Source organism: Lichenostomus cassidix, unplaced genomic scaffold (assembly GCF_008360975.1).
Source record: "Lichenostomus cassidix isolate B80296 unplaced genomic scaffold, HeHo_3.0 HiC_scaffold_46, whole genome shotgun sequence".
Classification (NCBI taxonomy): domain Eukaryota; kingdom Metazoa; phylum Chordata; class Aves; order Passeriformes; family Meliphagidae; genus Lichenostomus; species Lichenostomus cassidix.
This window is the reverse complement of record NW_028147597.1, coordinates 2435753-2449469: the sequence shown is the minus strand read 5'-3', so window position 1 is coordinate 2449469 and position 13717 is coordinate 2435753. Positions and strand designations below refer to the sequence as shown.

At 52.9% G+C, this 13717-nt stretch overlaps 1 protein-coding gene across 1 annotated transcript in view; it reads left to right on the top strand.

The window, feature by feature from the left end:
* LOC146421957 (olfactory receptor 14J1-like) overlaps positions 1-13545 on the top strand; it is a 145412-nt gene extending 131867 nt beyond the window's left edge. Inside the window, exon 2 of the mRNA XM_085046895.1 lies at positions 12590-13545. Coding sequence (XP_084903021.1) covers positions 12613-13545 — 933 coding nt within the window. The 5' untranslated portion in view covers positions 12590-12612. The remainder of the gene's footprint in view (positions 1-12589) is intronic.
* Positions 13546-13717: the final 172 nt, after the last annotated feature.

Sequence of the window (13717 nt, the reverse complement as noted above, 5' to 3'; positions counted from 1 at the left end):
GATGGAACTTCTGGGATTCCCAGGACTCCTGGCAGCCTGTGGAGTGCCAGGTCCACGTAGAGGGAGGGACCTCCAATACATGCAAGCCCCCCAGCAGCCTGGGCAAGGAGGAACCCCAGAACCCCAAAGTGGAGAGACCAGAGAGGGGGAGCTCCTGTGAGGCTTTTTGGGGCTGAATGTTGGTGTTTTGGAAGTTTCTATGGACTCCAGATGCACAGTGACTTCTAGAGATGGATTTTGGCAGGAGGAACCCCCAACCCCACATACTCAAACCTTGTTTTTCTCCCCAAACCAGGATTTCTCACTCCTGATCCTTTGCTAGATGGAGAAGGAAGCTGCGAGGAAGAGGATGATGCCCTGGGACACCCAGGCAGGTGAGGAGGAAGCCACTGCCCCTTTCCCTCTCTCTTCTCCTCTGTGGTCCAGCTCAGCATCACCCCTGGATACAGGACAGCCCTGCTGCCAATGCTGTCCTGCTGGGGATGGATTGGGGGGATCTCCTTTCTCTTCCCTCCTTCCCTCCCTCCCTCCCTTTTCCCTTCTCCTTTTTACTTTCTGCCCTTGTTCATGCTGCTTCCTTCCTTCCTCCCCCAGAAAACAAATTTAGGACTGAGACCAGGGAGGACAAATCTCTCCAGCAGAACCTCCTGGAAGAGGAAAAGCCATGGAGATCCCCCATGAGGAGAGGCTCCAAACCTGTGCCGGGAAGGTGGCTGGAGCTCCAGCAGAAGCTCCAGCCTGATCCACCACCAGATGATCCACACAGGGGAACAGACCTACAAGTGCCTGGAATGTGGGAAGAGCTTCAGTTATGGCTCCAACCTGTTCTGGCACAGGAGGATCCACACTGGGGAGAGGCCCTACGAGTGTCCTGAGTGTGGGAAGAGCTTCTCCATGAGGTCTCACTTGACCAAAGATCAAAGGAGCCACTGGTAGGGGAAGCCTTGTGAGTGCCTTGACGGTAGGAGGAGCTTTGCTCACTGCTCCAACTTCATTCCCCATCAGAGGACCTACGTTGTGAAGAGCCCTGGTGACCCACATTGCTGGTGATCCACGCTGGGAGGACATTTGGCAGGTGATCTCTTTATTCTGGTTTCCCATAGTGTAACACCCCATTCACTTCAATCCAGGGTCACTGTGGTGCTCAAGGACAGGACTGGAGGGAATGGCTGGAGCTGAGTCAGGGCAGGTTTAGGTTGGAGCTAGTAGGCAGGTTTAGGTTGGAGCTGAGTCGGGGCAGGTTTAGGTTGGAGCTCAGTCAGGGTACGTTTAGGATGGATCTCAGTCAGGGCAGGTTTAGGGTGGAGCTCACTCAGGGCAGGTTTAGGTTGGGGCTCAGTCAGGGCAGGTTTAGGATGGATCTCAGGAAAGGTTTCCCCAGAGGCTGCTCAGGCACTGACCAGCTCCCCAGGGAAGAGCTCACAGCTCCAAGGCTCTCTGAGCTCCAGGAGTGTTTGGTCACTGCTCCCAGGCCCAGGCTGGCATTTTGGTGTGTCCTGGGCAGGGCCAGGAGTTGGACTCAATGATCCTGGTGGTTCCTCCCAGCTCAGACAATTCTGTGGTTCTGTGATCCCATGACCCTCGGAATGGGATGGCAAATGGTTGCCATGGAAATGGGCTGTGGCTCCAGGCCTGAGCTGGTGTCCATGGCAACCAGCCCTGGTATTGGGTCTCCATGGAGCTGCCAAGGTACTGACCATAGCAAGGTGGTGTGGTTGTGGTGTTGCAGGTCCTGGTGATGGTTGCCATGGAAACTGACCATAGCAATGGGTCCTGGTGATGGTTGCCATGGAAACTGACCATAGCAATGGGTTCTGGTGATGGTTTTCTGCTAAGGAGCCAGTTTGTCACAGGCACTCAGAGGGGTTCCATGGGGTCATTCCAAGAGTCTCTAGGCTGCTCAAGAGCTGGAATGTCACTAGCAGAGACAAGGGTTCCATGGAGACCTCCCAGGGGTTTCTGGGGATGACAAAGAGCCGTGTGGTCACAGGCAGTCACAGATATTCCACGGTGACATCCCAGGGGACTTTGGGCTGCTCAGGCCCTGATCTGTCACAGGCACTCACAGGAGCTCCACAGTGACATCCCAGGAGTCCCCAGGCTGTCAGAGAGCCAGCATGTCACAGACACTCACAGGGGCTCCTGTCATGGGCAGAGTGGGAGCTTCAGGTGAAGTTTATTAGAGGAGCTCCCCGTGGGAGCAGAAAGGACTCCCAACACTCCCCATAGATCCTGAAACCCCTCCAGAACCTACAAGCTACCTAAACTGCTTCTGACAGAGGAGCCTGGAAGTGGCTGGATCCAATCCCAGCCCCAGAACTTGTCAAGGGTTTATGTGTACAGCATTATTCAGGTGTACTTGAACCTTTATACAATTTTTCCCACAGAATTTGTGATGGAAAACTAGATATATAAATACAGATATGATTTATTATGATCATGATTAGGCAAAAAGATCTTAATCAGAATTATTTACAGTATAGGATCTATAACAGTTATTATAATAGAGCATTCTAGGTAGCAATTTTGAGGCAAATGTGTTAAACCAAAACTAGTTATTAAGTAGAGATTGATGTCACTCCCCCAGGCAAACAACCATGGGCAAATCTCAGCTTTGAGCAGTGACCTTGAGGGGTGCCCCACTGCAGGGAGGAAACTCCACACCCCTCCAAGAAGGGAAATGTCAGGAGGTGCTGCTGTTAAAATTTGTGCTGAGGCTTTTACAGCCTGAAGTGCTGCCCTGCCAGTCAGATGTGCCCAGGCTGTGCCAGCTCAGCAGCTCCAGAGAAGTTCTCAGTGGTGTCACTTGGTAATTCCTTTCTCTGGGGATTTTTCCAGCTCTGCCCCATCTTCAGCTCCCTCTCAGGATGCTGAACTTTGGGATGGAGGAGTCAGGCTGCTTTCAGCATTATTCACCCCAAAAGCAGTGTAACCTCCCTTCTGCAATTACCCCTGGGGGCTTTGCAAACAGGGCTTGTTGGAGTTGTTGGAGCTCATTGCAGGCAGAGCCTCCTGCTCCAGCAGGAACTGCCTTTCCTGTGCCAGGACCAGGGCAGATCCCACTGGAGGAAAAGCCCCAGGCCAGCAGCAACCCAGTGAAGGCCTTGGGCACAAGTGCAGAGTGACGTGGTGGGAGCTGTGCCAGGCAAAGTGGGACATGAGACACCAAAGGCACCTGGGCAGCAGCAGCTCCTGCAGGCCATGGCCAGAAGCCTCCCTTGCCAACCCAGCCTGGTGGCCACCACTGCAGAGCTGCTGCTTCAGGGGGGATTTCTGGCTGGGCTCTGCTCCACCCCAGAGTGTGACCTCAGCACTGACTGTCACAGCCCTTGTGCCTGAGCCCTGCAAAGCCTCAAGGTCACCTGAGCCACCCTGGCTCTGTCAGCCCTGGGGCAGAGGAGAGAGCAAGGCCAAGAAGGGTTTGGGTTTGGCTACTGAATGTGAGCTCCAGCAGAGATGAGGAGTCAAGGGAGTGCATGGAGAGAGATGGGCAAAGACAACATAAATTGTGATGTTGAATATGAGGTCACTGCTGTGACAGGAGCCTGATTGACAAACGATTGGCCTCAGGAGCTTGGGGACAAAACATTCATCACAAGACTGCTCATCCCAGCAGAGACAAGACAGGGGCAGAGGAAAGGGGAGAGCCAGGCCAGGGGACATGGCTGCAATGGTGATGGCTGTGAGGTCACTGCCACTGCAGCAGCCTGCTTGGCCCTCAGCAGACATTCTGGCCAGAAGCATTGTGAGCTCACCCAGCACATCAGAGACACCACACAACAGGAATTCCATCCTTGGGGAGGGGAGGGGTTTCACTATGTCAGGTTGTGCAAAGATCCTGATCCTGGACAATTTCTGAGATGAGGCATTCCCTACTCAGGAAAAACAATTGCAGTTTTGTGCCACTCTCATCATAAAATATTTCTTCCTGGTAACAAATCTAAATCCACTCTTGTTCAATGTAAACATATTTGACCTTGTTTTGTCACTGCAAGATTTGGGAGAAAATAACACTCTGTTTTTCTTGGACTTTAACCACTCTGTTTCCTTTTTCACAGATCCTGGGGACAACTGAAAAATCTCCCAAAATGGTGTTTGGAGGCCTCATCCCGTAAGCAGCAGGGAGAGGCTGAGGGCCCTGGGCTCAGGGGTGTGGAGACTGAGGACAGAACAGGAGTAGCCTGGGAGGGCTTGAAGGGTGGATTGAGAGATGTGGAGCTTTTCTCCATAGTGGAAATGAGCATGAGGAAGAAATAATGGCACCAAGGGCAGCTGGGGAGGTTTAGACTTGAAACGAGGAAAAAGGAATTTCCCTCCCAGGGCAGTGCTGTGGTGCAACACATCCCCCAGAAGGAGTCTGGGTCAGCCCAAGGCTCTGTGTGCCAAGGCAGAGGCAGGCAGGACGCAGAGCTGTCAGCAAAGGAAGGGCCAGCGAGGTGGGGCAGCCGGGGGATGACGACAGCCTGCAGGGACAGAGGCACAGGGCATGGACAGCGTAGGACAGCCTGGGCTGGAGAGGGCAGAGGGATGTGCAGGAGCTGCAAGGCCCTGACAGAGCCAACTTGTGCAGCACTTTGGCCATGGCTGCTGTCCCTGGCCCTGAGGCCATGAGGAGGACACAAGTGACCCTTGCAGCCCTGGGGCCTCATTGCCTCCTTGTCCCTGCCCAGCAGCCTGGCAGGGGCTGCCCCATGGTCCTGCCCTTGGCATTGCACATCCCCACATGCCAGTGCCCCGGGAAGAGCCCTGAGCACTGAGGGAGGGACAGGATCTGCCTTGCCAGGGGCTGGGGCTCAGGCCTTGGCCCTTTGCATTCTTGAAATACATCCAGGTTTGCTCAGCATCAGAGACACCTTTGCCTTGTTTGTCCCCAGCTGTCATCACTGCCTCCAGTGTTCTCCTCTACCTGGAACGTGGAGACACTTTCTCAGTTGTGTCCCTTAGTGAGATCCATTAAAACTTCAAGAAATGTTGGAGATTTATTGTGACTTTGAATTCTTTAGAGATTTCTTCAACTCCCTCTCAGGGACTGATGTTCAGGGACTCCACACCCAACCCACAGGAGAAGTCTTTGTGCTGTTGCTGTGCTGCTGAGCTGGGCTGGGCTCCCAGCAGCTCCTGTGCACAGCCCAGCATGGCCAGGGATTTGGTGTGGTTGTGACCCCAGGGCAGGACGCTGCCCTTGGCCTTGCTGAACCTCATCCAATTGTCCTGGGCCCATGGCTGCAGCCTGTCCAGATCCCTCTGCAGAGCTTCCTGCCCTCCAGCACAGCCACACTCCCACCCAGCTTGGGGTCACCTGGCAACTGACTGAGGGTGCCCTCGGTGCCTCATCCAGATCAGCAATAAAGAGATTTCACTGAAGTGGCCCCAGTCCTGAGCCCTGGGGACACCCCTGGATGTGACTCCATTGCCCAACACTGCTTGGGCTGGACTTCTGTCTTTTATGGAGCTCTGCATTCCCTTGCTACTGTTTGCTGACAATAAATGAACATCCCTCTGTGTCTCAGGCAGCTCCTTCTCCAAGGAAAGCAGCTGGGAGTTTGTGCCAAGGAGCTGAAAGCTGCAGGTGCAGCCTGGAGTGGAGGAAGCTGAGATTTGCACAAGGCACAAGGCTGCTCTGAGTCCCAGGACTTGGATGAGGGAAATGGTGGGGTGGGGATTAGGGACAGAGTCTGATTGATTGTCAGCCATAAAGTGTCTTGATGTTTATATTTATTCAGACTGCATTAGGAGATGCTAGGGATCAATATCAGATGGAGATTGCTGATAAAAATGTATGAACAGGAAAAGAAAACTAAACAGGACCAAGAGTCTGACTTCATTGTTTATAAATACAGTGTATTTCCTTTGAATACACTTTTGGAGTTGGTCTAATTAACCACAAAACAACTGAAGACATAAATGATTCCCAGAGGATTGTCTTCTTAGGATGTTTTCAAATGTTAAGGAGCCTGAGCTGAAGAGCTGAAGGCTGAACAAGCCTCTGGAGTAGTAAAATTCCTCAGGGAGCCTCCATGTTGCTGAGGATGCATCCTCATCAGAGCAGGACTGAACAGAATGGGCACAGCTTTCTGGCTGCCCCAGCTTTGGGATGAGCCCTGGGCCTGGAGCAGGAACAGCTCCTGATGGCCACAAGGCCAGGGCTGTTGTGCTGATCTGGGCAGATGGGATGGCAGAAGGGGCTGCAGAGCTCTCAGCATCTCCTGGACAGGAGAGCAGGGCACACAGTGCTGCCTTTCAGTTGGTCTTAGAATTATGAGGGTGACATGATTAAAGGGATGAAATGGTTTTACCTCAGTTATTTTAATAGGAACCTAGGTGCATGTCACTGTTGAGCCGCTAGCAGAGAAAGAAGGTCCAGGTTCAAAGTGTGGCATCTAGCAGAAGGTTTTTATTATTTAATTCCAACTTATATAGACTTTTCAAAGGTCACCCAGATTGGTCAGTTCGAAGCCTCCCCCTAGGCCTGATTGGCCAGGCCTGAACTGTCCATATCTTGAGAAACTGTTTTTAATAACATCTAAACTTTATCTTTGTTTATAAAACACAGGAAGAAGAGAGAAAAGAATTCTCACAGGAAACGTCTCTGCTACCCACAGGTGCACAGATCTTCCAAGGTGGAACACGCTGAGATGCACACACCATATAATGTGTATAAAATTTTTATAGATTTTCAAATTAGCCTATCAGTCTAGAATTCCCCAATAGGAAAATAACAAAACAAAAAATATCCCCCTATTCTAAAGAAACCCACCAGTATGAGGCTAGGGCGCCGTTTATTAAATATGTTCTAGAGAGTTTTTGATGGCATAGGGCTCTCTGGCCTTTTACTATAAATATTTAGGCTTTCTGCCTTGCAGAACCTTAAATCTGATGAAGAATATCAGACTACAAAAATTACAAGTATGTAGGTTAAGGGGATAGAGGATACAGAAGGCATAAAAAAGGTATAAAAATGTATAAAAGGGTATATGAAAAATAAAAGGCAAAAATCATCAGGCATCAAGAGCGAGCCTCCTTTTCTTTTGGCCAAGCATGTTCCCCCATGGCTGGGGCTGAGTCCTCTGGCAGCTCCAGCTGCTGCTGTGCCCTTCAGAGGGGCTGAGGCCGTGGGGCCACTGCCCAGAGCAGCCTGGCCTGAGCAGGGCTGTGGGGCCAGAGGCGGCTGGGCTGGGCTGGGGAGAGGCCCTTGGTGCTGCAGAGAGCTCAGGGCAGCTGGCAGAGCTTGGAGGGAGCTGGGCTGGGCTGAGAGAAGCTGCCAGAGTAACCATCAGTGTCCATCTCAGCCTGTGTGAGCGTGCAGGGGCAGGACTGAGCCCAGGGCTTGTGGGGCAGAGCCAGGGCCTGGGGAAGGCATGGCAAACAGGCAAGTGGCCGAGAGAGGAGGCTGCTCTGTGCCCTTGGTGGCTGGAGGAGGGAAATGCAGAGCTGCTGTAGGATGGGGAGGGGGATTGAGTTCCAGCAGACACCGATGTGGGGCTGAGGGACTCAAGGGCTCCTTGGCCTGAGTCTGTCCTGGGAAGGTGTCTTGGATTGATGTTATGATAATCCTTTATCCCCTATCGTTGGCTTATATGCCCAAGAAAGAAAAAATGTGTGGTCCTGTCTCTTTAACTACACCCAGCCGAAGAGAGAAACGCGGGTTGTTTTGAAAACATTTTCCCCAAGCCTCGCTCCGGGGGAGGATTCGTCGCCCGGCAGAGACTGCGTGCTGGACGGGGGTCGGAGTGAGCTCTGTTCCCATTTTTTTTTTCCATTTTTTCTTTTTCCTCGTTTGGACCCCTTCTCTTCGATCTGCTTTGCTACCCGGAGACCCAGGAGGGCCAGAGGACAGCAGAGCTCTCCAGGGAGCTCCACCCGGCCCCGGGGGGGGCGAGGAGGAGAGGGGCTGCGTCTGAGAGAAGGACTTTTTAATCAGGTTGAATAACTCCTTTTCACCTTGGTTTTCCCCTTCCCCTGTGCCTTGCAGGGCACTCTGCGTGGTTTTGTCAAATAAATAGTTTTTTTCTTCACTTCCATCTAAGAGGTTCTGTTGTGGGTGGGGGAGGAGGCGTCGGGGCCCTTCGCTCTCGGAGGAGAGAGAGTCTTATCATTAACCCGGGACAGAAGGTCTCTCAGGCCTCTGTCCTCAGGAAAGCTCCAAGGGAATTCCCCCGGGGCTCGGCCCTGCCCGGCACGGCTGATGTCCCCCGAGCTCCACACTGCTCTGGAGTGGTGCTGCCAGTGCCGCTCGGGGTGAGGCTGCTTTGGGGACACCCAGGGCACATCAAGGCTGCTTTGGGGCTGTGGGCACTGCCCGGCACTGGGGATGGGGCTCTGTAGTGTTACAATGACCTCCTTGGCTTCACAGTGTCACAGCTGGACTCCTGGTGACATGAGACCCCAGCTGTCACAATGGATCCTTGTTTCCAAAAGGTCTTGCTGTGTCACAATATTCTCCTTGGTTCAGTCAGGCCCCACAGTGTCCCAATGGTCTCCTTGGTTCCACAGTGTCCCAATGGCCCCTTGGCTCCATGAAGCCCTGCAGTGCCACACTGGCCCTTGGCTATACAAGGCCTCACAGTGTCACAATGATCCCCTTGCTTCCACAAGGCCCTGAAGTGTCACAATTGATTCTGTTGGTTCCATGGCACTCTGCAGTGTCACAATGGTCTCCTTCATTCCATAAGGCCCCACAGTGTCACAGTGGATTCCATTGTTCCATGAGTGTCACAATGGCCTTTTGGCTCCACGGGGCTCCCTAGTGCCACAATGATCTCCTTGATTCCATGAGGCTCTACAGTATTACAATGGACTGCTTGGCTCCACATTATCCCAGTGGATCATTGGTTCCATGGGGTCCCTACAAGTCACAATGGATTCCTTGTTTCCATCAACCCCCACAGTGTCACAGTGGCCCCTTAGTTCCATGACACCCTGCACTGTCACAATGGCTCCTTGGTTCCATGGGACCCAAAAGTGCCACCATGCACCTCTTGGTTCCATTGGCCTCCACAGTGACACAGTGGTTCCTTGATTCTGTGAAGCTGTGCAGTGTCACAATGCTCTCCATGGCTCCTTCGGGCTTCAAAGTGTCACGATGGCCCCTTAATTCCATGAGGCCTGTGGTGTCACAGTAGTCTCCATGATTCCATGAGGCCCTGCAGTGTCACAATAGACCATTGGTTCCATTGAGCCCCACAGTGTCACAATGGCTCTTTGGTTCTGCAAGGCCTCAAAGTGTAAAAATGGCCTCCGTGGTTTCATGAGTACCTGCTGTGTCACAATAGACCATTGGTTCCATGATGCCCTGTAGTGTCACAATGCTCTCCTTGGTTCTGCACTATAAGAATGCTGCCTTGGTCCCTTGGAGCCTCACAGTGTCACTATTGTGCCCTTGGTTCCATGAGGCCCAGCAGCATCAGAATGGCTCCTTCATTCCATGGAGAACCACAGTGTCACTATGGTCCCCTTGGTTCCACAGGGCTCCCCAGTGACACAATGGACCCTTGGTTCCATGAGGTTCCTCAGTGTCACAATGGTCTCCTTGTATCTGCAGTGTCACCATGGATCCTTTGTCCCATCAGGTTCCATAGTGTAACACGGTCACCTTGATTCCATGAGGTTCCTCACGGTCACAGTGGAGTCCTTGGTTCTGTGAGGCCCTGATGTGTCCCAATGGACCCATGGTTCCAGGAGGTTCCATAGTGTCACCATGGTCTCCTTGGACTGCAGTATAACAATGGATCATTGGTTCCATGCAGCCCTGATGTGATACCATGGCTTTTTGGTTCCATGCAGCCCCGGAGTGTCACAATGGACCATTGGTTCCATGAGGCTTTTCTCTGTCACAATGTACTTTTTTTTTGGTTCCATAAAGTCTCAATAGACAGTCACAATAGACAGTTGGTTCCACGGTGTCACACATTGTCACAATGGTCTCTTTGGTTCTGTGAGGTTCCATAGTGTCACAGTGAACTGCTTGGTTCTCTGTGGCCCTGCTGTCACCAAATATCTCAAATATCCACAGAAAACTCCTTAACACTAATTTGGTGTCAAAGATGGCATCATTTATTCAGGCCTGAGGTCCAAGAGGGGATAAATCCTAACCTTACATGGACACGTGATTCTGCAAGTGTGTTGTTTATCTACAGTGGCTACATGTGTATTACAATTTACCCATTACCACAAAACCCATCCCAAGTTCCCAGATTCAGTCCATGTTTTTTCTATCACTGCACTCTTTAGCCAGATGTTTTCTTTTTCTCTTCCAAATATCCTCGCTGGGAAAGCAGACCTTGCATGCTTTGTTTCCCTGCTATAAGTTCACAGGCACAGTAAAAATTGAATTAACCCTTCTGGTATCAAGCCCAAGGCTCTGTGTGCCAAGGCAGAGGCAGGCAGGACGCAGAGCTGTCAGCAAAGGAAGGGCCAGCGAGGTGGGGCAGCCGGGGGATGACGACAGCCTGCAGGGACAGAGGCGCAGGGCATGGACAGCGTAGGACAGCCTGGGCTGGAGAGGGCAGAGGGATGTGCAGGAGCTGCAAGGCCCTGACAGAGCCAACTTGTGCAGCACTTTGGCCATGGCTGCTGTCCCTGGCCCTGAGGCCATGAGGAGGACACAAGTGACCCTTGCAGCCCTGGGGCCTCATTGCCTCCTTGTCCCTGCCCAGCAGCCTGGCAGGGGCTGCCCCATGGTCCTGCCCTTGGCATTGCACATCCCCACATGCCAGTGCCCCGGGAAGAGCCCTGAGCACTGAGGGAGGGACAGGATCTGCCTTGCCAGGGGCTGGGGCTCAGGCCTAGGCCCTTTGCATTCCTGAAACACATCCAGGTTTGCTCAGCATCAGAGACACCTTTGCCTTGTTTGTCCCCAGCTGTCATCACTGCCTCCAGAGTTCTGCTCTATTTGAAACCTGGAGACACTTTCTCAGTTGTGTCACTCAGTGAGACCCATTAAAACTTAAAGAATCTTTGAGTTCTTGAGAAGTTTTTTGAACACTCTCTTAGGGACTGAGTCTCATGTAAACAACACCAAATCCCCAAGAGGCTCATTAAAGTCCTTGTGCTGTTGCTGTGCTGCTGAGCTGGGCTGGGCTCCTGGCACAGAGGGAACTCCTGGCAACCAAGAAGAGCTTCAAAAAGACATTTCTCCTGAGGAGCAGTTTCTCTCCCAGCCCAGCAGGGCTGAGGGTGCTGCCTGCAGGTACCTGATAGGAGTGAAGCAGACAGAGGCTTAAAGCAACTGGAAGGACAATTCTGAGCTTATTCATGGAGAAATCCTCACAGCTTCTGACACAGTAAGTCTCTGGCTGCAGGGATCTTCTAAAGCTGACCCATGACAGCACTGATATGACTGTAAGGATGTCTCTGCTGGTGTTTCTGGTTTGGAGGAGGATGTGCTGCAGAGCGGGGCTGCCCTGGGCACTGTCAGAGGGACAGGGCAGGACAGCTCCTGCTGTCAGGGATGGCTGCAGGCTGGGAAGGTGGGGGTGCAGCCAGGGGTGCCCAGGGCTGTCCTACAGAGCAGCTCCTGCAGCCCTGAGGGCTCTTTGCCAGGGCAGGGGATCTGCCAGCTGCCCTGAGCAGCAGAGCTCTTGTGTCCCCTGGCAGCCAGCACAGCCCTCAGCCCGGGGGCTCGGGGCCCTCAGTCCCCTCCTGGGCCGGCAGAGCAGCACCAGAGATGAAGGGCATCTCTCCTGCCATTGCCCATTCCCTGCTGACCAGGGCCTGAGGGCGACTGTCCTGCACTGCTGCTGCCTGCGAGGGGCTGTGCAGGGATGGGCAGGGAAAAGCTTTTCCTCAGGGCTCGGCTGTCTCTCTCCTTGCCTTGCTCAGCTGCTCCTGGCATTGCTGACAGGCTCTCTGGCAATGGCAGTTGCAGCTGCAGGGTCAGGCGCAGCCCTTGGGGCTCCTCCTGTGCAGGGTGAGCACAGCAATGAGGTGTCCCAGCTCCCTCTGCCCTGGGCAGCTCTGGGCAGGGCAGGCTGGCAGGCTGGCAATGAAATGACTGTCCCTGGCTTTGGGAAAGGGAGGATCCACTTTGTTGGCCACAGATCCCTCTGCTCTCAGTAGTGTCTCCTGGCTTTCCTGGGTAACATGGGAGTGGATCTCAGAACGGTGCAAGTGCTGGGCAGCTGGGAACAGGAGAGAGGGACAGAGCAGCTCCCCTCAGTCTGCACTAAGCCTCAGACAATCCTCCTGCCTCACTGGACTGGCTGTTCTCCCAAAGTGCAGCAGAGTCTCTCATTCTGCCTTCTGCCATCCCCATCCATTTGCCCTGGCAGTGCTGGTGCTGATAAGCTCCTGTGCCTTAGGAGCAGATTCCTTATCCAAGTTAAAACACCACGAGTGGCCCCTGCCCTCACTGTCCCCTGCACTGACTGGGGGAGCAGGTCTGACTCCCAGGTGTCCTGCAGGTCAAGGTCCAGCTCCTCACACAACACTGGCCAGCAGCAATCAGGGCTCCAGCAAACAAGGTGAAGGAAGTGCTTGAGATACAGACAAGGAGGAGGTATTTAGTGGCAGGGAAGGCTCTATGAGAAAGGACTTTGACTTTTTTATTAGAAACCGCTTCAAAATTGTCAATTCTTTCCTCCTTCAACAGCTTCCAATGCCCAGAGACAGAAAATGTCCAACAGCAGCTCCATCAGCCAATTCCTTCTCCTGCCATTCGCAGACACACGGCAGCTGCAGCTCCTGCACTTCTGCCTCTTCCTGGGCATCTCCCTGGCTGCCCTCCTGGCCAACAGCCTCATCATCAGCGCTGTAGCCTGGAACCACCGCCTGCACACCCCCATGTTCTTCTTCCTGCTCAACCTGGCCCTCACCGACCTGGGCTCCATCTGCACCACTGTCCCCAAAGCCATGCACAATTCCCTCTGGGACACCAGGGACATCTCCTACTCAGGATGTGCTGCACAGCTATTTATGTTTTCTTTCTTTGTTGGAGTAGAGGTTTCTCTTCTCACCATCATGAGCTATGACCGCTATGTGTCCATCTGCAAACCTCTGCACTATGGGACCCTCCTGAGCAGCAGAGCTTGTGCCCACATGGCAGCAGCTGCCTGGGCTAGTGGCTTTCTCAATGCTCTGCCGCACACAGCCAATACATTTTCCCTGCCTCTGTGCCACAGCAATGCCCTGGGCCAGTTCTTCTGTGAAATCCCACAGATCCTCAAGCTGTCCTGCTCACACTCCAAACTCAGGGAACTTTGGCTGCTTGCTGTTAGTGCCTGTTTAGCTTTTGGCTGTTTTGTGTTCATAGTTTTCTCCTATGTGCAGATTTTCAGGGCTGTGCTGAGGATCCCCTCTGAGCAGGGACGGCACAAAGCCTTTTCCACATGCCTCCCTCACCTGGCTGTGGTTTCCCTGTTCCTCAGCACTATCATGTTTGCCTACTTGAAGCCTCCCTCCATCTCTTCCCCAACGCTGAACCTCGTAGTTTCAATTCTGTACTCAGTGGTGCCTCCAGTACTGAATCCCCTCATCTACAGCCTGAGGAACCAGGAGCTCAAGGCTGCAGTGTGGAGACTGATGACTGGACAATTTCGGAAACATTAAATTGGTTGCCACTTTCCAAAAATCACTTGTTACAGGAGTCTTCTTTAATAGTTCTTGTTGGTCGGTTGTGGGTTTTTTTTTTGTTTTAGTTTTTTACCATCCACAAATAAAAGTCATTGTGCCATTTCTCATTTTGCTTCTCTCCATCTTTGCTGTGACCCACAGACTGTGT